This window comes from Saimiri boliviensis, chromosome 11, assembly GCF_048565385.1.
Source record: "Saimiri boliviensis isolate mSaiBol1 chromosome 11, mSaiBol1.pri, whole genome shotgun sequence".
Classification (NCBI taxonomy): Eukaryota; Metazoa; Chordata; class Mammalia; order Primates; family Cebidae; genus Saimiri; species Saimiri boliviensis.
Window position 1 is genome coordinate 24,208,431 of NC_133459.1, and position 25,294 is coordinate 24,233,724.

Genomic DNA, 25,294 nt, shown 5'->3' on the forward strand with positions numbered 1-25,294 from the left:
TCATGCAGAGCGGAGCCTACAGCCGACCAAAGAGGACGAGTGGCATGGGCAAGAAACAAATTTTGTTGCTTTTGGGGTTGCCTGTTACCACCATACAATTTAGTCTATCTTGACTGGAACATCCTAAAAGGTTGAATGAAGTCAGCTCACTTTGTTTAAAAAGTGTGTGCTACCTTTTTGGTAGATTATCATTCAAAATAATCAATATTATATTTTGCTACCTGTAGGATAATTTTCAATTATATGGAAAATTCACCTAGTGTTTGCTGGATAAATGAGAGATTACCAGAACATGAATCGAATGAAGGAAAGGATCTAGTTTCTGAACCACTCCCCTCAATAGGGAGGCTCCAGGTCTCTTGTTCATGGTTTTGTAAAATATGCCTACGTTACTTATGGAGCAAGGTAGAAGCCGGGTCTCACGTGCTACTACTGCCAGAACTGGCCTCTCAGCATTTGCAGAACCAGCATAAGGGTGGCGTATATTTGGGATTGGTCTACGGCTGGTTCTGCAAGTGCTGAGGGGCTCTGGTGCCCATGTGGTAGTTGAAAGGCCCCATTATATATCTGTCTGTGCTCTCATAGAAGGAAATCTATGGGCAGGGTGTGGCGGCTCATGCCTGTAATTCCAGCACTTTTGGAGGCCGAGGCGGGTGGATCACCTGAGGTCAGGAGTTCACCACCAGCCTGACCAATATGGTGAAACCCTGTCTCTACTAAAAAAATACAAAAATTAGCTGGGCATGGTGGTATGCACCTGTAGTCCCAGCTACTCAGGAGGCTGAGACAGGAGAATTGCTTAAAACTGGGAGGTGGAGGTTGCAGTAAGCCAAGATCAGGCCACTGCACTCCAGCCTGGGCGACAGCGTGAGACTGCATCTCAAAAAAAAAGAAAAAAAAAAAAGAAGAAGGAAATCTATGATGTGTTCTTGAGTAAAAGAGCAAGCCAACAACTTCTTGGGAATATATAGTCTTTTTAAGCATACATGGCACATTTACAACACTGATCTCACACTAGGCCAACAACCAAGTTTCAACACATTTTGAAGGATGGAAACCATATGGGTCATTTTCTCTGACCACAAAGTAATTAAGCTAGAAAAGAAAAACGGTAACTAGAAAAATCTCATGTTTGGAAGGTAGGAAATACATTTTTAAGTAACCCATGGGTTACACATCCTCACTTAATCCTTCTAACTATTCATAATGCAGACCCTCATTTTAGAAATGCAGGAGCTGAGATACCATTTTCTCAAATTTACCCAGTTAGTGGTAGAGCCAGGACTCAAGACCAGGCTCCATAACTCTAGAGCCCAGGGCTTTAATGATATCCTTCTTACGATGTATCTCATGGGAATTCACAGATCCTCCCCCACAGCCTCAACAATCTGCTGTTTCACCTCTTAGAAAGGCCAGCCGTTGACAGGTGGAGACATAGGCCCAGCTTGCTCTTGTGGCCCTGACCATGGGCCATCGTGTAGAGATACATTTCCTTTTTGCTCTTGCCTACTTGGACTGAGGCACGAAGTCTTGAGTAGTGGAGAGGAGAGTTTCAGTTTGATGCTCCCAAACAGCTTTGAACTGGATCCCTAAGACAATTTCCTTCCTTTCAAAGTTTTTTTCCCACATGGGTCCAAGTGGTAAGTGAACACAGAATAAAGACAGAAGGAAGCCAATTCCAGATGGCTCTCCATCTTGCTCTAATGCAGATTAAACAGAAAATTCCAACATAACATTAGGCAAACATGAGTATTAATATCATTCACATTATAAATGGAACAGAATGGAAATTCAGTCTGTATCTGACTTAAATTTGGGGCAAGGGCCTCAGAGCCAAAAAACAGACAATAAAAGCACCCTGATTCTGAGCGAGTTGGAGATTTGTAGTATTTGAGGTAAGAAACACAACTAAGGCATTCCCAGGCCTCTCTGGGAGTGGCCTTCTGAGGTTTTAAATTTTATGTAACTCTCTCTCTCTCTCTCTCTCTCTCTCTCTCTCTCTCTTTCTTTCTAAGTTGGAGTCTTGCTCTGTCACCCAGGCTGGAGTGCAGTGACATGATCTTGACTCATTGCAACCTCCACCTCCTGGGTTCAAGCGATACTCCTGCTTCAGCTTCCTGAGTAGCTAGGACTAGAGGCATGTGCCACCATGCCTGGCTAATTTTTTATATGTTTGGTAGAGATGTGGTTTTGCCGTGTTGGCCAGGCTGGTCTGGAACTCCTGGCCTTAAGTGATCCATCTGCCTTAGCCTCCCAAAGTGCTGGGATTACAGGTGTGAGCCACCACATCCGGCCTTCAGTTTATTTTTAAGATGGGGTCTTGCTTCACTGCCCAGGCTGTAGCTGAGTTTTAACTGACCAAACTACTTCCCTGTTGTGGCAAGGGCCTGTGCAAATGGCCATTTAACCCTGTTGTTCTGTCATCTTCCCCATCTCAACCTGCTTGTGTTGTTTCCTATCAAGGTACATTTTTAGCAAAACGCCCAAAGACATCCAGAGCTTCTGAGGTACCTCTTTGTACCTCAGTTTCTCTCCCTGTGCTGTGAGAGCCATGCTGTCTGCCCCTCTGTGGGCTTACAAATACAACTTACTACTGTAAGTATAAGTAGTACTATGTTTCATGCAATGAGAAGACTTGGAAATAAATAGAAGGTGTGATCACAGCCCATACCCTAGAAATTTACCTAAAGTGCTCAGACTTCACCAAGTGGCCCTGGGGAAGGAGAAGGCTAAGAGGTAGGAAGAGACAGTGTTGGGTTGGGCTAGAGTTCCTGACGGTAGGAATTTTCACTCCATCCTTTGGCTTCATTTCTTCCACTGAAGCAGCACCGGTCATGGGTGAGGGAATGAGCTCGCTGGGCTAAGTCTTTACATCCAGGCCTCACAGAGCTCAGCTCGGGGCTTGGGTTTCCCCCAGTCCCACTCTACTGCTTATTCCCCACTCCATCAGGACTAAGGCACCAGAAAGTCTGTTGGTCAATCAGCAAGTGATCCCAGTCCCAAAGTGATTTTAAGATCAAGTCTAAGATCAAAGTACCCAGCTATCCGAGTAGCAGTGCGATTACACCTTTCAAGCTGTGAACAGGGTCATGTTGACCACTTCCTGATAGGAGCTCATGGGTGCCCCTGAGTAGCTCCCAAATGGAAACTTGGTTCAAGTGACTTTTACAAATGGCCAGTTGTGCCTACAGGTTGGACAGATGGTGGGGGGCCCCAGGGGTGAGCGACGGTCCAATGCCTTCAATAAGGTTGTTCCATTGATCATAGTCTTCTTTCAGGTCTGAATGGGAAAAAAATAAGGTTAGGCAAATCATTGTGAAGTTTGGTCAAAGAGAAGCTGTTAAGGATTGAGGGGGTCATCCTAGAGACAGGAGTGCCTGGGATACCAAAAGGACTGGTTATGGTGGGGTTGGTGGTGGTAATGATAACTATATTCAGTGCCTTTGTAAATAACTTATGTAATCCATAATAATTCAATAACAATAATAACAGAGGGTAACATTTATTGATGGAGAATTCATTCTAGGGGTTGTACTAAATGCTTTACATTCATGGTTTCATTTAATTTTCACCATATCCCTATGAGCTAAGAATTACTACTAGTCTTATATATTTCAGGACACCCTGATTTGCCTAAGGTCATTACAGCTGTTAAATAGTAAAGATAGAATTCAAACCCAGGTCAGAAAGTCAGAGAAGGCTGGGCATGGTGGCTCATGCCTGTAACCCTTGTGCTTTGGGAGGCTGAGACAGGAGGATCACTTGAGGCTAGGAGTTCCTAGACCAGCCTGGGCCACGTAGCAAGACCTCAACTCTATAAAAAAATAAAGAAATTAGCTAGGTATGGTTGTGTGAGCCTGAAGTTCTAGTTACTCAGGAGGCCAAGATGGGAGGATTGCTTGAGGCAAGGAGCTGGAGGCAGCAGTGAGGTATAATAATGCCACTGCCCTCCATCCTGGGCAACAGTGAGACCCTTTTTCAAAAAAAGAAAGGCAGAGAAAATCAAAGGTCTAGTTCCAGGATCAAGGAGGTTACTACGCAAAAAGCAGTCTCTGACAGCCCAGTCTGTGGGTGTAAATCCAGGGCCACTTCAGTGAAGGGCAAGAGCAACAGGACAGCAATATCATGGAGCAGCATAACCCCAGGAATGACTCGAGAGGGGGCTCCCAGCTCCCAGCTGGTAGGACTAACTACATGGCAAGAACAGGCACAAAGAGTCCAAGCCCTCGGGCTGAGGAAACAGGGGAGGCTGCGCAGGTGTCCTTCCTCAAAACAGACTCTGGGGCACAAGGCAGGGACCACTCCCATGCATTTGTGGATCCCCAGTGCCCTGCCAGGAATCTGGCACAGAATAGGCCCTTGACGTGTAACAGCTACATAGTCATTAATTCAAAAAACAATGAGCACACCCACTACGTGCCACACTCTGTTCTTGGAGCCAAAAATACATCCACAAACAAAACAGATGGCAACTGCTGTTCTCACAGAGCTCATCGTCTAGTGGGCAGAGACAAACAATACACATAGTAAATTACACAGGATGTAAAACGGGAAGAGGTGCCCGCCGAGGAAAGCACTGGTGGTGGCTGGAGGTTGGCTGAAGGGAGGAAGGAAGGGCCCAATGTTTTAAAAAGGGTGGTCAGGGTGGGGCTCACTGAGAAGGTGAGATTTAAGGCAAGGTTTGAAGGCAGTAGGTGTATACCGCGAGACTACCCGGGAGGAATGTTCCAGACAGAGGAAGCAGCAGTGCAAAGACCCTGAAGCAGCAGCATTCCTGGAGCGTTTGAGAGGAGCAGGGGAGGATGCCAGGAGGGACTGGAGGCCACATTCCATAGACCTGGCAGGATAATGGAGTCTGGGTTTGACTCTTGGAGAGACTGGGAGCTGCTGGAGAATTCGGAGCAGAGAGTGAGAAGGTCTCACTAAATTCCTTAAAGGCTCGCTGTGTCTGCTCTATGAAGAAAAGACTCTTCAGTGCTTGCTTTGGCAGCACATACACTAAAACTGGAACAATACAGAGATGAGCATGGCCCTTGCACAAGGATGACATGCAAATTCCTTAAGCATTCCATATTTTTAAAGAGAAATAAATAAATAAATACCATGATTTGAGGAAGCCAAAATAATAATTAAATAAATAAGGCCGGGCAGAGTGGCCAACACTTGTAATCCCAGCACTTTGGGAGGCCGAGGTGGGTGGATCATGAGGTCAGGAGTTCGAGACCAGCCTGACCAACATGTAGAAACCCCGTCTCTACTAAAAATACAAAATTAGCTGGGCGTGGTGGCGCATGCCTGTAATCCCAGCTACTCAAGAGGCTGAGGCAGGAGAATCGCTTCAACTCGGGAGGCAGAGGTTGCAGTGAGCCGAGATTGTGCCACTGCACTCCAGCCTGGATGACAGAGCGAGATTCCATCTCAATAAATAAATACATACATACATACATACATAAAGTAAAAAAATAAAATGACTCTTCAGTAAAGTTTCAGGACACAAAATTGGTATACAAAAATCAGTGGTGGTGATTTTTTGGGTGCACCGGCTCATACCTGTAACCCTAGCACTTTGGGAGGGTAAGGCAGGAGGATTGCCTGAGCCCAGGAGTTTGAGACCAGCCCAGGCAATAAAGTGAGACAAAGAAACAAACAAAAATATCAGTGGCATTTCTATACACCAATTAACAAGCTGAGAACGCAATCATGAACTCAATCCCATTAATAATGGCTACCAAAAAAATCTCAAAACAAAACCTAGGAATACATTTAACCAAAGAGGTAAAAGGTCTCTACAAAGAGAGCTACAAAATACTGATGAAAGAAATTGTAGACGATACAAGCAAATGGAAAAAACATCCCACATTCATGGAATGGAAGAATCAATGTTTTAAAAATGACCATAATGCTCAAAGCAATTTACAGATTCAATGGAATTCCTATCAAACTACCAATGTCATCTTTCACAGAATTAGGAAAAAAGTCCTCAAATTCATATGGAACCAAAAAAGAGCCTGAATAATCAAAGCAATTCTAAGCAAAAAGAACAAAGCAGGAGGCAGCACATTACCCAACTTCAAATTATATTACAAGGTTATAGTAACCAAAACAGCATGGTACTGGTATAAACACAGAAAAATAGATCAACGAAACAGAATAGAGAACCCAGAAATAAAGTCCACCTACCTACAACCAACTGATCTTTGTCAGAATCAACAAAAATATATACATGGGGAAAAGATGCCCTATTCAATAAATGATGTTGGAAAAATTGGATAGCCATATCAAGAAGAACGAAACAGGACCCATATCTCTCAGCATATGTAAAAATTAACTCAAGATGGATTAAAGATTAAACATAAGACTTTAAACTAGGGCCGGGCATGGTGGCTTATGCCTGTAATCCAAGCACTTTGGAGGCCAAGGCAGGTAGATCACCTGAGGTCAGGAGTTCAAGACCAGCCTGACCAACATGGTGAAATCCCATCTTTAAAAAAAAAGAGACTTGAAACTATAAAAATCCTAGAAGAGGCCAGGCGCGGTGGCTCAAGCTTGTAATCCTAGCACTTTGGGAGGCCGAGGCGGGTGGATCACAAGGTCAAGAGATTGAGACCATCCTGGTCAACATGGTGAAACCCTGTCTCTACTAAAAATACAAAAAAAAATTAGCTGGGCATGGTGGTGCGTGCCTGTAATCCCCGCTACTCAGGAGGCTGAGGCAGGAGAATTGCCTGAACCCAGGAGGTGGAGGTTGCGGTGAGCCGAGATCGTGCCATTGCACTCCAGCCTGGGTAACAAGAGCGAAACTCCATCTCAAAAAAAAAAAAAAATCCTAGAAGAAAACCTAACAAAAACTCTTCTGGACATTGGCTTAGGCAAAGAATTTGTCCTTAAAAACAAATGCAACAACAACAAAAAATAGACAAATGAGACTCAAACTAAAAAGCTTCTTCACCACAAAAGAAACAATCAATAGAGTAAACAGACAACCTACAGAATGGAAGAAAATATTTCCAAACCATATGTCCAACGAAGGGCTAATATCCAGAATCTATAAGGAAAGGCTGGGCACAGTGGCTCACACCTATAATCCCAGCAATTTGGGAGGCCGAGGGTGGTGAATCACTTGAGGTCAGGAGTTTGAGACCAGTCTGGCTAACATGTGAAACCCTGTCTCTACTAAAAATACAAAAAATTAGCCGGATGTGGTGGCACGTGCCTGTAATTCCAGCTACTCAGGAGGCTGAGGTAGGAGAATTGCTTGAACCTGGTGGGTGGAGGTCACAGTGAGCTGAGATCACACCACTTCATTCCAGCCTGGGCGACAGAGCAAGACTCCATCTCAACAACAACAACAAAATAATAATCTACAAGGAACTCAAACAACTCAAGAAGAAAAAAATACATAATTCCATTAAAAAGTAGGCATTCTGCAGAAACTGGACTCAAAAAAAGAAAAAAGTGGACAAAGGACATGAATAGATGTTTTTTCGAAAGAAGACATACAAGTGTCCCACAAACATATATAAAAAAAGCTCAACTTCACTAATCATCAGAGAAATGCAAATTAAAACCACAATGAGATAGTATCTTATACTAGTCAGAATGGCCATTATTAAAAAGTCCAGAAACAATAAATGTTGTTGAGAGTGGGGAGAAAAGAGAACACTTACGCACTGTTGGTAGAAATGTAAATTAGTACAACCTCCATGGAAAATAGTATGGAGATCCCTCAAAGAACTAAAAACAGAACTACCATTTGATTCAGCAATCCCACTACTGGGTATCTACCCAAAGGGAAACAAATCATTACACCAAAAAGACACCTGCACTTGTGTGTTTATCACAGCACTAGTCACATAGCAAAGACAGGAATCAACCTAAGTGCCCATCAACAGAAGATCTGATAAGAGAAAATCTGGTGTGTAGATATACCATGGGATATTACTCAGCTATAAACAAAGAATGAAATCATGTTTTATAGAATCGCAGGCCATTATCCTAGGTGAAATAAGTCAGAAACAGAAAGTCAGATACTGAATGTTGTCACTTATAAGTGGGAGCTAAACAATGGGTAGAAAAACAAGACACTAGAGACTCCAAAAGGTGGGAGGGTAAGAGAGGGGTGAGGGTTGAAAAATTACCTACTGAGTACAATGTTCACTATTCGGGTGATGGGTACAGTAAAAGCCCTGATTTCACCACGTGCAATATACCCATATAAGAAAATTGCACTTTTACCCTCTAAATCTATACAAAGAGAAAAAAGAACAACAAGACTGTGAGGGGGAGGGACTGGCAAGGGTGACAGTGAGGATGCCAGTTAGGAAACTACTGCACTAATTTGTATGAGATGATTTGGACAGGATGGTGTTGTGGGGTGGTGACAAGTGATATGATACTATGCGTCGTTTGAAGGTAGAGCCAATAGGATTGTGTGAGGGACTGGATGGGAGGCACGAGAGAAGAGACAAGGATGAAGACTTTGACCTGAGTAACTAGAAGGATGGAACTATGATTAACTAATAAGGGAAAGAGTGCAGGTGAAGTTGGTTTTGTTTGTTGCATCTATTAGATGACCAAGTAGAGATGTGGATCAGTGACAGAGGAAGTCGCCAGCAAGGAGGTGACACATAAAGCCATGAGAAGAGGTCCAGACACTGGGCCCTGCAAGCAGCAAAGTAGATGGAAGAGGACCAAACATGGAGATAGGAGAAAGTCCACAGTGTGGATTCTCAGAAGTGAAGATGGGAGTTTCCCAGAGGAGGGGGCCATCAACTCCATCAGAAGCTGCAGAGACTTCCAGAGATGGGAAATGAGAACTATTGGAGTTAGCATTCTGAAGGTCACTGGGGACCCTGACAATAGCAGTTCTGATGAAGTACTGTGATGCAAAAGCCTGGAGTGGGTTAAGAGGGAATGGGAAGAGAGAAATTAGAAAAATCGAGGGCAGACATTCTTTTGAGTCTTGCTGTGATGGGGAACAGGAGATGGGTGGCAACTGCAGGGGATATTGAAATCAAGAGACAATTTCTTTTTTCTATGAGAAACTTCAGAATTGAACCAGGAGAGGGAAAAATTGATGATCTAAAGTAAAGAGGGGCTGGGTGCGGTGGCTCACGCCTGTAATCCCAGCACTTTGGGTGGCTGAGGTAGGCAGATGACTTGAGGTCAAGAGTTTGAGTCCAGCCTGGCCAACATCCAGCCCGGGTGACAGAGCAAGACTCTGTCTCAAAAATACATACATACATACATACATAACATAAAAAGGGAAAAAATCACTGGCACAGTCATGTTGAGCAGGCAAAAGAGGATGGAATCTCGTGTTGGGGGTTGGCCTTAATTAGGCAACTGAGGCAGGAACTCTAGAAACCACAGGGAAAGCTGATTCTACACGGGAAGGTGGGGAGAGGTGGTATTGGGAGTCTGAGGAAAGCTGGTTGCTTCCATTTTCTCAGTGAAGTGGGAGGCAAAGTTAGCCAAGAGACAGGATAAAGGAAGAGGTGTTAGAGGTCTGAGGAGACAGAAGATGTGAAATAGTCTTCCAGGAGAGTGGGAGAGGAGTGGAGGTGGAGCCAGGAGCTGCATGTAGTTAATATGAAGGAAGCACCAGTCTTCATAGATCATATCCCCAGAGCAGCCAAACAAGGGCTCTCAGAAGTATTATTTTCCAGAGTGAGAGGTTCAGCTGAGCCACTTACAGCCTATTTTAGTTTCCCATGTGACAATGTACTATGCGGCTACTAAAAGCTTTTCTCTCTTTGCAAAGCTAATTAGCCTGGGCCCGGACCCTTGGCCCTGTTCTTTTCTTTAGAGACAGGGTCTTGCTGTGTTACCCAGGGTAAAGTGCAATGGCACAATCACAGCTCACGGCAGCTTCAACCTCCTGGGCTCAAGCAATCCTCCTGCCTCAGCCTCCCAAAGTGCTGGGATTACAGATATGAGCCACTGTGCCTGGCTGACTTTTTCAAACTGTCTTATCTCTATCTCTCTTTCTCTTTTTTTGGGGGGTGGGGTGGGGTGGGGTGGGGAGTTTTGCTCTTGTATCCCAGGCAGAAGTGCAATGGCGCAATCTCAGCTCACTGAAACCTCCACCTCCGGGGTTCAAGCAATTTTCCTGCCTCAGCCTCCCAAGAAGCAGGGATTACGGGCATGCACCACCATGCCCGGCTAATTTTATATTTTTACTAGAAACAGGGTTTCTCCATTTGGTCAGGGTCTCAAACTCCTGACCTTAGGCAATCCACCCTCCTCCCAAAGTGCTGGGATTACAAGCGTGAGCCACCGCACCTGGCCCAGACTGTCTTATCTCTTATCACCTGGATTACTTACTGCAAGAGCCTCCTACCAGAGCTCCCTGCCTCACCTTGCCCCATCCTATACAATGGACCAGACTGTGGGCACAAGCCTAATAATGACAGTCACCTGCTCAGAACCCAACAGGGGCTCTTGACGGCCTGTGGAATAAAATTCAAACTCACTTCAGCAAATCCATGGGCTTCTACATTTGGCTTCTGCCCACTTCTCTATCTTTGTCTTTCCACAATTCACTCTCCTGAGTTCCAGATACACTAAACAGTTTCCCAATCCCAACCAGGCCCGCTCAAGCATTTGTGCCTTCTGTCCAAAAGATCCTTACCCTTTCCTGCCTGTGAACCCTCTGCTAAGATTACAGGCAAGTACTGTGTAGTCCAGGAAGCCTCTATTCCTAGCTGTTCTTCCTCTCCTTCAAAGTTAGGTGACTGTCTTCCGTGTGGACAGTCTAAAGACTGATTGCCGGCCGGGTGTGGTGGCTCATGCCTGTAATTCCAGCACCCTGGGAAGCTGAGGCAGGCAGATCACCTGAGGTCAGGAGTTCAAGACCAGCCTGATCAACATAGAGAAACCCATCTCTACTAAAAATACAAAATACAAGATTAGCTGGGCATGGTGGTACATGCCTATAACCCAGCTACTCGGGAGACTGAGGCAGGAGAATCTCTTGAACCCAGGAGGCAGAGGTTGTGGTGCACTGAGATCATGCCACTGCACTCCAGCCTGGGCAACAAGAGCGAAACTCTGTCTCAATAAAAAAAAAAAAAAAGACTGAAAGCCTACTGTGCTACTGTGGCCATGGAACTACCAGAGTCACCACCATCACAGTGCAGTGACTAAGAGCATGGGCCTTGGAACTGGACAGCCTAGGATGCATATTGGCTTTGCCACTTAATAACCAGATAACCTTGAACAAATTACTTAAATTTCCTATGCTTCAGTATCCTCCTCTGTAAAATGCGGTTAATAATAAAAGTATCTACTGGAAAGGGCTGTCTCTAGAATTATACACGATAAAGTGCGAGCAGAAGGCCTAGCATAAATTAAGTCCTCAACAATCTTCCCTCAGTCTAAATTTTTCCTGCCTCCCATTTCCTTGTCTGCTGGTCTCTAACAATGAGTATCTTAGCTCAACAGGTACTGCTTTTAAAGGGAGCCCAATTGTGCCACGGTGGGCTTCCTATCATTTTTAATCTTAAGCTTTTACAATGACATGGTGCCTATGAGGAAACAGGGAAAGGGGGCTGAGGGAGGACCAGGCAGTCAGGCACCATTAAAGTCTTGAGACTTTCCCTGCTTGCCAGGTGATAAGAATGATGCCCTGAGGTCTCTTATTGATCCTAAGGTCTCCAGATGCAGGCTGGAATCATGGCTTATAATGTGCAAGATGAAATGATCAGGCAGAAATAGAAAAATGAAAATTTTCTTCTGGGCTGGGCGTGGTAGCTCACGCCTGTAATCCCAGCACTTTGGGAGACCGAGGAGGACAGATCACCTGAGGTCAGGAGTTCGAGACCAGCCTGACCAACGTAGAGAAAACCCATCTCTACTAAAAACACAAAATTAGCTGGGCATGGTGGTGCATTTCTATAATCCCAGCTACTCGGGAGGCTGAGGCAGGAGAATCACTTGAACTCAGGAGGTGGAGGTTGCCGTGAGCCTAGATCGCACCACTGCATTCCAGGCTGGGCAACAAGAGTGAAATTCTGTCGCCAAAAAAAAAAAAAAAAAAAGAAGAAGAAAATTTACTTCCAAAACATCAATAAATGCATAAGACAGGTGTGTTTAAAACGCAGACTCAATCCAGGCTAAGTTTGTTGTGCACTTGTGAGAAATGTGTTCCTCTGCATTGATTGATTTAAAAGAAAAAAAAAAAAGAGAGAAATTTGAATTTACTCAGGTCATCCAACTAAAAGGCTAGTGTCCAGAGCACACAGGTGGCCAGGTGTGATGGCTCGTGCCTGTAATCCCAACACTTTGGGAGGTGGAGGCAGGTGGATCGCCTGAGGTCAGGAGTTTAAGACCAGCCTGGCCAACATGACAAAACCCCATCTCTACTAAAAATACAAAAAAGTAGCTGGGCGTGGTGGCGCATGCCTGTAGTCCCGGTTACTTAGGAGGCTGTGGCAGGAGAACTGCCAGAGAATTGCTTGAACCCAGGAGGTTGAGGTTGTAGTAAGCTGAGATCACACCACTGCACTCCAGCCTGAATGACAGAGTGAGACTCTGTCTCAAAAACAAAACAAAAAAACAGAGCACAGAGGTGACTGCCTAGCTGTCCCAAGCACTGGTCAGACCACACCTAGCACGTTATAGTCAAGTCAGGGTACCACAGTTTATCAATTTATTTTATTTTTCGGAGACAGGGTATCATTCTGTTGCCCAGGCATGAGTGCAATGGCATGATCTTGGCTCACTGCAGTCTTGACCTCCTGGGCTCAAGTGATCCTTCCACCTCAGTCTCCCAAGTAGCTGGGACTATAGGCACATGCCCCTATACCTGGCTAATTTTACTTTATTTTTTTTTGTGGAGATGGGGTCTCACTATGTTGCCCAGGCTGGTATCAAGCCCCTGGCCTCAAGCGATACTCCTGTCTTAGCCTCCCAAAGTCACTGGGATTCCAGATGTGAGCTACCATGCCTGGCCAGGGCACCACACTTTAGAAGGGGCACCAAAAAACAGTGACTCAAAAGGAACAGATAACAAAAAGCAACATGGGGAACTGAATGGGGACAGGTGGAGGTACCACAAACATCTAGCTTAATAAACAGAAAACTCAGAGAGGACCAGCATAGTTTACTTCAAATATCTAGGGAACTGCCAAGTGCTGTCTAAGGCTTCTCTGGGTAGCTCTTGAGAGGTTAACCTGGGCAAATAGAGGGGGGTTACAATGTAGGAGATCTTGCTCTTAATTAAAGTTAAGTCAAACCTTCGAAATTCAGGCAAGCCTGGCTCCTTTCTCATGGAAACTGCCCTGCACACAGTACCTGCTGAGGGATCAGAAAGGGACATCTGATGCAGAGAGCTCAGGGCCCAGCTGGGCCAGGGCTACAGTGTTCTGGCGGGCAAAGAGGAGCTGATACAATCAAATTGCCTCTCTTGGGAATCTGTTCTAAGAAATCAAAAAAATATGGCAGTGAGCAGTGGGAGCTAAAGATGAAAGGATGCCACAAACCTAGAGGGAACAGACTCTGAGTGGTTCAAGCCGAGTGAAGTTATGAGGAAGCAGAAGCTGAATAAACAGCTGCTATCAGTGAGAGAAAACCCATAGAGCAGAAAGAAAAAAAAATGTATAATGGAACAAAGAAAATGAGATATCATGAGAAGACACAGAGAGATTGGAGCCATGAGACAGTCCTGCAAGCCCCCCTGATTTCTGTAACCGCATTTCCCACCCAGTCCAGGTGCACACTCATAAACAAACTCCCCTTTTTTTCTCAAGTTAAGTTTGTGAACCTTTAGTCATTGTAACCAATAAAGCTTAATAAGAGGATGCCTCCTCTGGGTGGAAGCTGGACCAGAGACCTCTGGAGGCCTTGCCCTTTAGCTGCTCTGTGACTGATGACATTAGTCATAGTCCTTCATGTTTTATTTAAAACACTTCCATAAATTTAGCCCGTTATCCTCATAAACTCCCCTAAACGCAGATAAGGTGGGTAATAATGAGTTTGGGTAAGGAGAGAGGTGGTGGAGTAGAGGGAGGTGAATACTCCTTTTACAGTCAGGAAACCAAAGTTCAGAGAGGTTAAATGACTAGGCCAAGGTCATTGTGCAAGTAAGAAAGTTAGGGTCTGCCAACTTTCAGTTTAGTGTTTTTTATTTATTTATTTGTTTAATTATGTATTTATTTAGAGACAGGGTCTTGCTCTGTTGCTCAGGCTGGAGTTCAGTGGTACAATGACGGCTCACTGCAGCCTCGACCTCCTGGGCTTAACTGATCCTCCCACTGCAGCCACCACAACTGGCTAATTTTTTATTTATTTATTTTTTTCGGTAGAGATGGAGTCTTATGTTGCTCAAGGCTGGTCTTGAACTCCTGGCCTCAAGCCATCCTCCCACCTCGACACCCCAAAGTGCTGGGATTGCAGGCATGAGCCACTGTACCCAGCCTTGTTTTTCCCCATAATTCTATGTAAGTCTCTCCTTCACTCAGGTTTTCCATTTGCCATAAATCTCCTTCCCACATCCCAGACATGTCAGAGATTTCACTGTGCTGCAGGGAAATCTAAGGGACCCCACAGCTGCCCCAAGAACTCCAGTTTTCTCCTTACCAAGGTGCTTCTGCAGGAAGGCTAACATGGCCCGCACCATAACCTCCTGCCCTTCATAGGGGTCCAGACTCCCACGGGTTTGAGTGGAGAAGAATCTACCAATCAAGTTGCCAGTTATAAAAGCAAAGTCAGTTTGACTCCGATGAACAGAACCACTAGGGAAAAAGAAAAATAACTGGTAGGGGTCTGGAGGCTAAGGCATATGTGTTAAGCACCTACTATGTGCAAGGTGTTTTTCATCCATTATCACACTTCATTTTCACAGCAGCCTTGTAAGGGAAGTATTTTTTCCCTTGACAGAATCCAAGGAGAGAAATGATCTGCTTAGGATCAGGTCATACAAGTAGTTGGGGATTGAGTTAGGACTTGAATCCAGATGTGCCTGGCTTCAAAGGTAGCTCAGCCCCTAACTACAACGCCTGACAGTGCAGGGAAAAGGTTGAGCTAGCTGGAGCAGGGACAGGAGCAAGGAGGTGGGGTCTGTGGCATGTGGCATTTCTGTTACTACAATCTATTAGTTACAGCTTTTGCCCGGTGAATTTCAAACACTCACAAAACAAATTAAGACCTTCTTTAGAACTGTACCACAGAGTGAAGACGGAAAAGGAATTACTTGCCTTTATTTAAATAATCAGAAAAGTAAGAGTGAATGCTTTGTAAGAGGCGGTTTCTGGGTTAGAACTTCAGTCCTTTGACACTAAATACATTTAGTGAAATCCCCACTGGGTTAATTTTGGGCTAAATTATTCATAACTAAATTTACCAGTCAATTCAGTGAGAGAAAGCAAATTTAAATGCTAAAGTATTTGTCTGATATCACAGAAAGACTAACTTTAAAAAATGCATTAGTTAAGGCACACAAAAAGGTACATATATATAACATATGGGATACTTGAGTATCCAGCACTCAGTTGAGTAAGTGACATGTTGCCAGGAGTTAAGTCCCCTGTGTGTAACCCTTCCCAACTGGCCTCACCTCCCTTCCCTCCTGGTCACAGTTATCTTGAATCTGACCTGGGGAAGCATTCAGGGAGTGTCTACTGTCATGAAACCAAACTGAAGGAGGAGGGGTGGCAAGGCAGCCGGGACCAAGATGAACAAGTGAAGAAGCCACTGGCCATGCTGCTGACCCCAGTGCTCAAGGGCTCTGGATTTGGCATTTCAACTACCCAAGTGACTCCAAAGGTCCATGGCATGTAGTCACTTGTCATTTGCCAAAACAGGAACCAGATCCTGGAAGCCTGTGTGCCGCTGGGCTCGACTGCAGGGTAGGAGCAGTCCATGAGATCTCAGCCCGACATCTGCAGCTCAATATCACCTCCCACATGTGGAACATTTCTTAAAGTCACTAGAAGTGATTTTTTTTCCCTGTGAAAAATGGCTCCCAAAAGGAAACCAACTGATAGTGCTGATGATAACAGTGAAGAAAATATGGCTTCTCTTGACCAGAATACAGATGGTTTATAGAAGACAACATATGTTACCATGACCTGTGATTTTAGTATTCACAAAGGTGTCTAAAATGTGTCTGGTGAATATCAAAGGTCTACCTATTCACATTCTTCAAAAGACCCAATAAAATTCCCTAATGAGGCTAGCAATCTCTGGAACTCACCCAGACCCACACCACTTCCTTTCCAACACACAATCCCATAATGCCCCTTTTCAGAAAGCACTAGGTAAATCCTGTCATAAAGTCAGATAAACTATGGAAGAAATCACTGTAGATGGAGCTTAGTGGAGAAGAGAGGTAGACAGAAAATTCTGAAAGAATTTAGACTTCGAAATTCAGGAAGTATTCAGGTATTCTACTAATGGGTAGAAAGTTCTAGGTAATCCAGAAGTTAAGGGTGCCATAGCAAGTGGTGAATGGCGAGGGCACTGGGATCATGACCTTGTGGTTTACTCACAGAACGGTTATGATCCTAGATTGTTCATGCTGGGCACATATCTTCTTCATCAAATTGACGCTCTCCATTGTCTGGAATTTCTCAGCATTGATAAAGAACACAGGGCCTCGGGCCTTGGGGTAAAAGTCACGTTCAAGAGGAAACATCCAAGCATCCAGAGCCACTGCACACCTGTAATAGGACCAGACATCTGGAATTGCGACACGGAATCTCAGGCAAGAGTAGTTAGGGTGGTGGGGGGAAGGGTGGAGTTCCTCCCTTTGTTGGGTAAAGGCTCAGAAAGCAAGGAAGGGGGTACCAGGGCCCACAGCCTTCAGTTAGGATCTTATATAGGAATCACTTTTACTTTTCTCCCAAGATCCTTCTAGATTTCAAACTTCCTAAAGGCAAGGATCAGATCTCCTTCTTCTCCTGGATCTACTCTCAGGTGACTGATCTGAGTTCCACAGAATGGCACTTCACTCATGTAATTATTCATTCATTCAACATTCATTGAGTGCCTACTATGTGCTTTGGATACAGACGTAAGTGAGGGTTCTTGCTCTCAAGGAGCTCCCAGTCCAGGAGGGAAGACAGAACAGACAAGGTAACAAAACAATATAGCTTAGTGCTCTGATTGCACAAGGTGCTATGTGAGGTTAGGAAAAGCCTCCTTGGTGCCAACAGTAAAACCATGTCACCAAGGGCAATATTATGTCCTTAAGATTTAGCCATTTCCCTCCTCGGACCCCTAAAATGCTCCTCCATTCCTCTCCATCTCAATAAGGGACAATTGTCTTCCACTCACATAATAGATACACAAATGAAAAACCTTGGGTTGGTCATGGTGGCTCATCCCTATAATCCCAGCACTTGGGGAGGCTGAGGCAGGAGGATCACTTGAGCCCAGGAGTTCAAGACCAGCCTGGACAACATAGTAAGACCTTATCTCTAACAACAAATTTTTTTTTTTTTTTTTTTTTTTGAGACGGAGTTTCGCTCTTGTTACCCAGGCTGGAGTGCAATGGCGTGATCTCGGCTCGCCGCAACCTCCACCTTCTGGGTTCAGGCAATTCTCCTGCCTCAGCCTCCTGAGTAGCTGGGATTACAGGCACGTGCCACCATGCCCAGCTAATTTTTTGTATTTTTAGTAGAGACGGGGTTTCACCATGTTGACCAGGATGGTCTCGATCTCTTGACCTTGTGATCCACCAGCCTCGGCCTCCCAAAGTGCTGGGATTACAGGCTTGAGCCACCACGCCCGGCCTAAAAAATTTTTTTTTTTAATTAGCAGGATGTGGTAGCATGTACCTGTAGTTCCAGCTATTTGAAAGGTTGAGACAGTAGGATCACTTGAGCCCAGGAGGTTGAGGCTGCAGTAAGCTGACTGCACCACTGCACTCCAGCATGGGCAACAAAGTAAGACCTCTGTTGTTGTTTTTTTTTTTTGCTTTTTTGTTTTTCTTTTCTTTCTTTCTTTTTTTTTTTAATCTCAAAAGGTATCAAGACCTCTGTTGTCTCAAAGGGAAAAAAATAAAAAGAAAAACTTGCATTTCCTCTCTTTCCTTCACCTCCCATATGACCAAGTCCTGAAAACTCCAAAACATATCCTGACTCCAATCACTTCTCTCCATCCCATTATCTCAATTCTGATGTAAATTCGTCATCATCTCTCACCTTGACTCTGAAACAGGCTCTCTCTAATGAGCCTCTAGGCTTTCGGTCTTGTCCTGCTACAGTCCAATCTTCATGCAGTAGCCAGGATCTTTTAAAATGTAAGACTGATTTTTCTCTGTTGAACATTTTCAACAGTTTCCCATCATAATTAGAATAAAATCTACACCTCCTTACCCTGGCCAAACGACCCTGTGCTCTGGTCCCTACTTCTCTCTCTGATCACAGCTTAAACTGCCTCCTGCTCACTCCCTATGCTCCACCCATCCTAACACAGTAAGCTTCTTTCCACCGCAGGGCCTTTGCATTAGCTATTCCTGCTAGCTGGAAAGATCTTCCTCTAGATCTTCATACGGCTGACTTCTTTGCCTTTCCAGTCTTGGCTTCACGTTCTCAGAGACATTATCAGCCTGTTTTCTTTCTTGTTTTTTTTTTGAGACAGGGTCTTGCTCTATTGCCCAGGCTGAAGTGGTGCAATCATAGCTCACTGTAACCTCGAACTCCTGGGTTCAAGTGATCCTCCTGCCTCATCCTTCAAAGTAGCTGGAACTACAGGCATGCACTATCACACTTGGCTAAGTTTTTTGGTTTTGTTTTTTAATTTTTTTGTAGAGACAGTGTCTTATGATGTTTCCCAGGCTGATCTCAAACTCCTGGTTCAAGCAATCCTCCTGCCTCAGCCTCCCAAAGAGCTGAGGTTATAGTAGTGAGCCAACATGCTCAGCCTTATTTTTCTTCACTGCACTTGGTCATGGGGATCGTATTATCTGTTGGCTTTTTCACTTGTCTGTTTCCTCCCACAATAACATAATTCCATGAAATCAGAGTTCTTGTTTTCTTGTTTACCATTGAATCCTCAGTCCCTAAACAGTGCCAAGAACATAGTACTTGTGTAACAAATACTTGCTGAGTGAATAAATAGTGTATGGAGCCAAGCACAGCAACACTACCAGGAAACTCACCGAAACTGGGTCTCCTTCGCCAAAGCCAGAATAGCTGTGGCCCCTCCAAATGAATGTCCCATCACAGCCACACGGCTCAGGTCAATGTTGCCCTGAGGAAAGCAGAGAACTTAGTCAAGTCAAAAACTTAGGACTGCTCTTTAGCAATTCATCAGGAGCAAGAGGAAGAAATAGTGAGGCAATGAGGCCAAAGCCACAATACAGCGAGTGAGCCCACCAACATCACACCATCAAGAATCTCTTGCCTATGGAAAGGGCACCAGTCAAACAGTCCTTGGACTGAACAGCTTTGTGTAGGCAGGAACTGTGAAAACCGTACTTTTCATGTTTACTTTTGTAATCTCACTACTTAACAATATCGGATCAGGGTAGACATTCAAATATCTATGAATAGGCTGGGCATGGTGGCTCACGCCTATAATCCCAACACTCTGGGAGACTGAGGCAGGTGGACTGCTTGAACTTAGGAATTTGAAACCAGCCAGGGCTCGAACATGACAAAACCTTGTCTCTACAAAAAAAAAAAAAAAAAAAAAAAAACACCAAAAATTAGCTGTATGTGGTGGTGTGCACGTATGGTTCCAGCTACTGAGGAGGCTGAGGTGAGAGGATTGCTTGAGCCCAGGAGGTTGAGGCTGCAGTGAGTAATGATTGCACCACTGCATTCCAGCCTGGGTGACAGAGCGAGGCCCTGTCTCAAAAAAAAAAAAAAAGAAAAGAAAAAAAAATCTATGAAGAAATACAAACCGATTAGTCTATGAGCATGCTAACAATAAGAGCCGTCTCCATCCTCTAGAATGCCTGCCTTATACACTGGTCCGAGGTTCCTGACACATGGACTGAGCTGACGGTGGAACGGGGATGCTCCTGCTGCCCATCCATTGTGCTCTGGAGCAAAGACTGCTTGTGCAGAAACCAGTGCAGGTTCTACTTCCTCCTTGGATATGTGTTGTGATTTTTATCCAAAGCCAAGGGGAAGAGTGAGTCTGTGCACTCTAACATGCTCCTCATGTATCTATTTCTGGTTGTACTCAGAAGCCTTCAGGGTATAGTTAAATAAAAAGCCATTGCAGCTGCCTGCTAAGGGGCTCAGGAGGCCTCTCTAGGCTCTGCAGCCCAGCCTCTGCTCTGAACTTCTGCTCTGCTCTCCCCACTGTCTATTCCAAGGCTTTGTACCTAAATCTTCCCCCTTCACTCAGTACCCTCAGATCAACAACTTGGTTGGATAGCCTCTTTGGCATTAAAAAAAAAAAAAAAACAGGTAAATATATTCATATATCTCTAAAATCAGAAGTATACAAAAGTCTTCTACCTACTCTGTTTTTTTCCACATGATTGCCCACCACCTACCTCCAAACAGGTAGCCGTTTCTTATGTGTCCCCGAAGAGATTGCTTATATTCATAAGTCAACATGAATATATACTTCCCCCCTTTTCATACACGTGGCACTGTATCTTTTTGTACATAACAACATTAGTACATAAAGAGCTTCCTCATCCTTCTTCACAGCTGTATTTGACTTGGGCATGGTATAGACAGCTAGCTGATCACCAAATCTTTTCCTCTTCTTCCTGGTCTCACAGCTAAACTATTTCCCAGCAGTTAGATAACAACTTGTGACTGTTCTAGCCAACAGAATGTGAGCAAAAGTGGTATCTCTATTTCCACGCCTGGTCCATAAACTGTCTCATACAAACCTCTATGCCCTTTCCCATTCTGTTGGCTTAATGCAAACAACAAATTTGGGATTCACAAATTTTGTGAGGTTAGACACAAAAAAGAGATTATAAAAGAAGCTTGGATCCCTGAGTTGCCTCTTATATAGGAGCACCCATATTAAACTTCAGGTAGGAGAGAAGTACCTTTCTACTGTGTTAAGCCACTGAAATATGGGGTTTACACACTAGCAACTACCATTCACCAAGCAAATACATCCACTGTCCCATAATTAACCCAGTTCCCTCAATGGTGAGTGTTTAGGTTACTATCAAACTTTTGCTATAACAAACAACACTGGAATGAATAACACTGTCCATCTATCATGCTGCATTTGTGCAGGTATTTATTTGTAGGATAAATTCCCCAAACTGGAAATTACTGGGTCAAAGAAACATATGCATCTGTACTGTTGATGATACCAATTGCCAAATACCCTCCATGGGATGAGATTTGTGTTCTCACCAGCAATGTAGAGAATGTCTACTTCCCCACAACTTAACTGTTAACAGAGTAATCAGTGTTTAGATCTGACTCAATTTGATAGATGAAAATGTATTTAGCCTTTTTTAATGCTGTATTTCCCCTAAAAGGATGCCCGCTTAACTAATCTAACTGGACTATAGCCTGGCATTTCCCAAAGCCTTTTTTTATTTTGAGATATAGTCTCCCTTTGTCACCCAGGCTGGAATGCAGCAGCACAATCTTGGCTCACTGCAACCTCTGCCTCCTAGGCTCAAGCTCAAGCGATTCTCCTGCTTCAGCTTCTGAGTAGCTATAGGCGCATGTCATTACGCCCAGCTAAATTTTGTATTTTTAGTAGAGATGGGGTTTTGCCACGTTGGCCAGGCTGGTATCAAACTCCTGGGCTCAAGCGATCTGCCCCACTCAGCCTCCCAAAAGGCTGAAATTACACGCATGAGCCTGGCTTCTCAGTGCCTTTCTCAGGCTCACTCACAGGCACGCAGGGCTAGACCTCAGTGCCCAGGGCCCCTCCAACTCTCACTTTACCAACAATGTAGCTGGCAAAACACTCTAGATTCCAGGGTCTGCCTTACCTATTGGGCATGCAGGCAGATGCTTCTCCTGGAGAATATTACCAAAGCCTTTAAAATATACATTCTGAAGAGGCTTTGGGGCATACAGCACAGGCTGTAGAATCAATATGCCCCAATTTCATGTGTGACTCTACCACTTACTTAGCTAGATAATCTTGGGGACTTAGTCTTTCTGATCCTTGGTTTCTTTCTTTTTTCTTTTTTTTTTTAATAAACAGGGTTTCACCATGTTGGTCAGGCTGGTCTTGAACTCCTGACCTCAGGTGATCTGCCCACCTTGGCCTCCAAAGTGCTTGGATTACAGGCGCGAGCCACTGTGCCCGGCAGATCCTTGGTTTCTTTCTATGTAAAGAGATAAGAATGCTTACTGCATAAGTTTGTGGGAGGAGCTCTTAAAATAGCAAGTCTCAGCCGGGCGCGGTGGTGGCTCACGCTTGTACTTCCAGCGCTTTGAGAGGCCAAGGTGGGCAGATCACCGGAGGTCAGGAGTTCAAGACCAGCCTGACCAACATGGAGAAACCCTGTCTCTACTAAAAATACAAAATTAGCCGAGCACGGTGGTGCATGTCTGTAATCCCAGCTACTTGGGAGGCTGAGGCAGGAGAACCACTTGCACCGGGAAGGTGGAGGTTGTGGTAAGCTGAGATCATGCCATTGCTCTCCGGCCTGGGCAACAAGAGTAAAACTTGGTCTCAAAAAAAAAAAAAAACACCAAGTCTCATAAAGCAGTAATTGTAAATATACATGTATGTATTATATATGTATTATATACACACACACACCATTCTTATTAATACAATATAATATGGCATAGCTATTAAATATGATGCAGTTGGGTGCAGTGGCTCATACCTGTAACCCCAACATTTTGTGAGGCCAAGGCGGGTGGACTGCCTGAGCCCAGGAGTTTGAGACCAGCCTGGGCAACATGGTGAAACCCCATCTCTACAAAATACAAAAAATTAGCTGGCATAGTTGCACACACCTAGAGTCCCAGCCACTTGGGAGGCTGTGGTGGCTACAGTGAGTGGTGATTGCACCTCTGTATTCCAGCCTGGCTGACAGAGTGAGGCCCTGTCTCACAAAAATAAATAATAAAAGTCATGCTATGCAGGAGGATTGCTTAAGCCTAAGAGTTTGAGTCTAGCCTGGGCACACAGCAAGACCCTGTCTCTAAAAAATTTTTTTAAAAATCATACCATAAAAAACAATAATTGGGTGAGCATGGTGGCTCACGCCTGTAATCCCAACACTTTGGGAGGCAGAGGTGGGTGGACCACGAGGTCAAGAGATCGAGACCATCCTGGCCAACTTGGTGAGATCCCGCCTCTACTAAAAATACAAAAAATTAGCTGGGCGTGCTGGTGCGCACCTATAGTCCTAGCTACTCGGGAGGCTGAGGCACGAGAATCACTTGAACCCGGGAGGCAGAGGTTGCAGTGAGCTCAGATCATGCCGCTGCACTCCAGCCTGGCCACAGAGTGAGACTCCATCTCAAAAATATATATATATATATATTAATTGACATAAGAATATATACTGTTTTGCTAAATGAAAATGAGGGCACAAGGCCGGGCTCGGTGGCTCAAGCCTGTAATCCCAGCACTTTGGGAGGCCGAGGCGGGTGGATCACGAGGTCGAGAGATCGAGACCATCTTGGTCAACATAGTGAAACCCTGTCTCTACTAAAAATACAAAAAACTTGCTGGGCGTGGTGGTGCGTGCCTGTAATCCCAGCTACTTAGGAGGCTGAGGCAGGAGAATTGCCTGAGCCCAGGAGGCAGAGGTTGCGGTGAGCCGAGATCGCGCCATTGCACTCCAGCCTGGGTAACGAGAGCGAAACTCCGTCTCAAAAAAAAAAAAAAAAAGAAAGAAAATGAGGGCACAAAACAGCTTATATTAAATGATAACATAATTGTGTAAAAAAATACACACATTAATTAATATATTTAAAAATAATTGGAAGGACAAATATAAAAATATTGAAAAAGGTTGTTTCATCTTTCTTCATGCTTTTGTGTGATTTCTTGGTTCTCTGAATACAGCCTGAATGACTTTTGAAATTATGGAGAAAAAAGATTGGGTGGGGATAGGACATGAAGAATGCACCTTCATAAGCACCAAATTCCATGTCCAGGATGGTTTCATACCCTCCTGGGAGGGTTTGTGGGATTCCCTCAAAGGGAGGACTGAACCTGCAGTGGATACCGGTTGTTTGCTGCTCAGTAGCCTGAACCCTCTCCCTGCTATCCACCTGGTCCTGTGGTGGGCAATCACCTGACCCAGAAGTGGGACTGTAACTTAGGGAGGCCAATCTGAACATCCTCTCCCTCTGACGCAGGGACTGGAGCAGAGGGGCATGAGACTCACATAGTGTCACAGCTTTCCCAGATTAGTGGAAGCTAAGACAGTCTCTTTTCTTTTTAAACCTGGAGCTGTAAATGGATACACAGGCTTCAACAGCTAGCAACCATCTTTCTTGCCTAAAGGACACAGTCTGGTGAGAAACCCACATATACACAGAGAAACTGAGGCAGGAGAGGGGAGAGAAGAGTGCCAAGGCTTTGATGATAATGTCTGAGACACTGAGTCTAACTACACTGGCCTCAAGTGGGCCTTTGGTCTTCTTGGTAGTTATATGAGCCAATCAATTCTCTTTTGGTTAACACTACTTAGTTAGGTTTCTGTTACTTGTAACCAAGAAAGCCCTGAATACTGGGCTCTAGGTCATACCAATTGCTTCCATACCTTCAAAGTCATCAGATCCAAGCCACCAGGCAAGATGTTAAAGACAGCCTGCCCAGCAGTGACCTCTTGCAGGATCTTCAACACCCGTAAACACTCGCTTACCCGCTGATGCACCTGCAACAGAGACAGTCCCAGTGGGAACTGGAACATTCCACAACCGTCCAGCGAAAATCTCATTCATGTACAGAGCCAAGGAAGAATGCATAGGAGTTTGCCCACCCACGCCTCAGCAAATACCTTGGGTGCCACATCCTGAGAAAGGCTCAGCTACCTTGCAGCTCACATAAGCACTACCTAACAACATAACATACTCAGCCCCGTTGTTCCGACTCCACCTACCTAACTATAGGGCTGTCAGAGGATCCAATGAGATGATGTATATGAAAGCATTTTAAAAACCAAAGGAATTAAGAGCGCTGTTATTAGCAACCCAGTACTGGATTCCACTTGTCCATCCATATCACACATCTATTGTTTTTGTCTCCCAAGCACTTACCCTGCTTCCTTTTTCTGTTAACCCTGCCCTTTGAGGATGCCCTTCCCACTCCCATTCTAACAATGCATTTCTGATGGGAAGGTCTCATTTTGTTACTTCTCCCCAGGCCTGGAATCCCTCTCCAGGATTTCTCAAACTGCAGTTTTGCACCAAGGTAGGGGACTGAGGGA

At 44.7% G+C, this 25,294-nt stretch overlaps 1 protein-coding gene and 1 non-coding gene across 5 annotated transcripts in view; one reads left to right on the forward strand and one right to left on the reverse strand.

Moving 5' to 3' along the window:
- Positions 1 to 1,069: 1,069 nt before the first annotated feature.
- PAFAH2 (platelet activating factor acetylhydrolase 2) overlaps positions 1,070 to 25,294 on the reverse strand; it is a 41,716-nt gene continuing 17,491 nt past the window's right edge. For 2 of the 4 annotated variants that reach the window (XM_010345412.3, XM_074380305.1), the window contains exons 7-11: positions 24,629 to 24,742; positions 19,106 to 19,197; positions 16,491 to 16,661; positions 14,581 to 14,735; positions 1,070 to 3,280 (exon numbers count right to left, since the gene is read on the reverse strand). In XM_010345412.3, the coding sequence (XP_010343714.1) occupies positions 3,186 to 3,280; positions 14,581 to 14,735; positions 16,491 to 16,661; positions 19,106 to 19,197; positions 24,629 to 24,742 (627 nt within the window). In that variant the 3' untranslated portion in view covers positions 1,070 to 3,185. The other 2 variants (XM_074380306.1, XM_074380307.1) reach the window with 2 other exon arrangements.
- On the forward strand, positions 4,975 to 5,078 carry LOC120366153 (U6 spliceosomal RNA). The gene has a single exon (XR_005580901.1). It is a non-coding gene; the product is annotated as a U6 spliceosomal RNA (small nuclear RNA).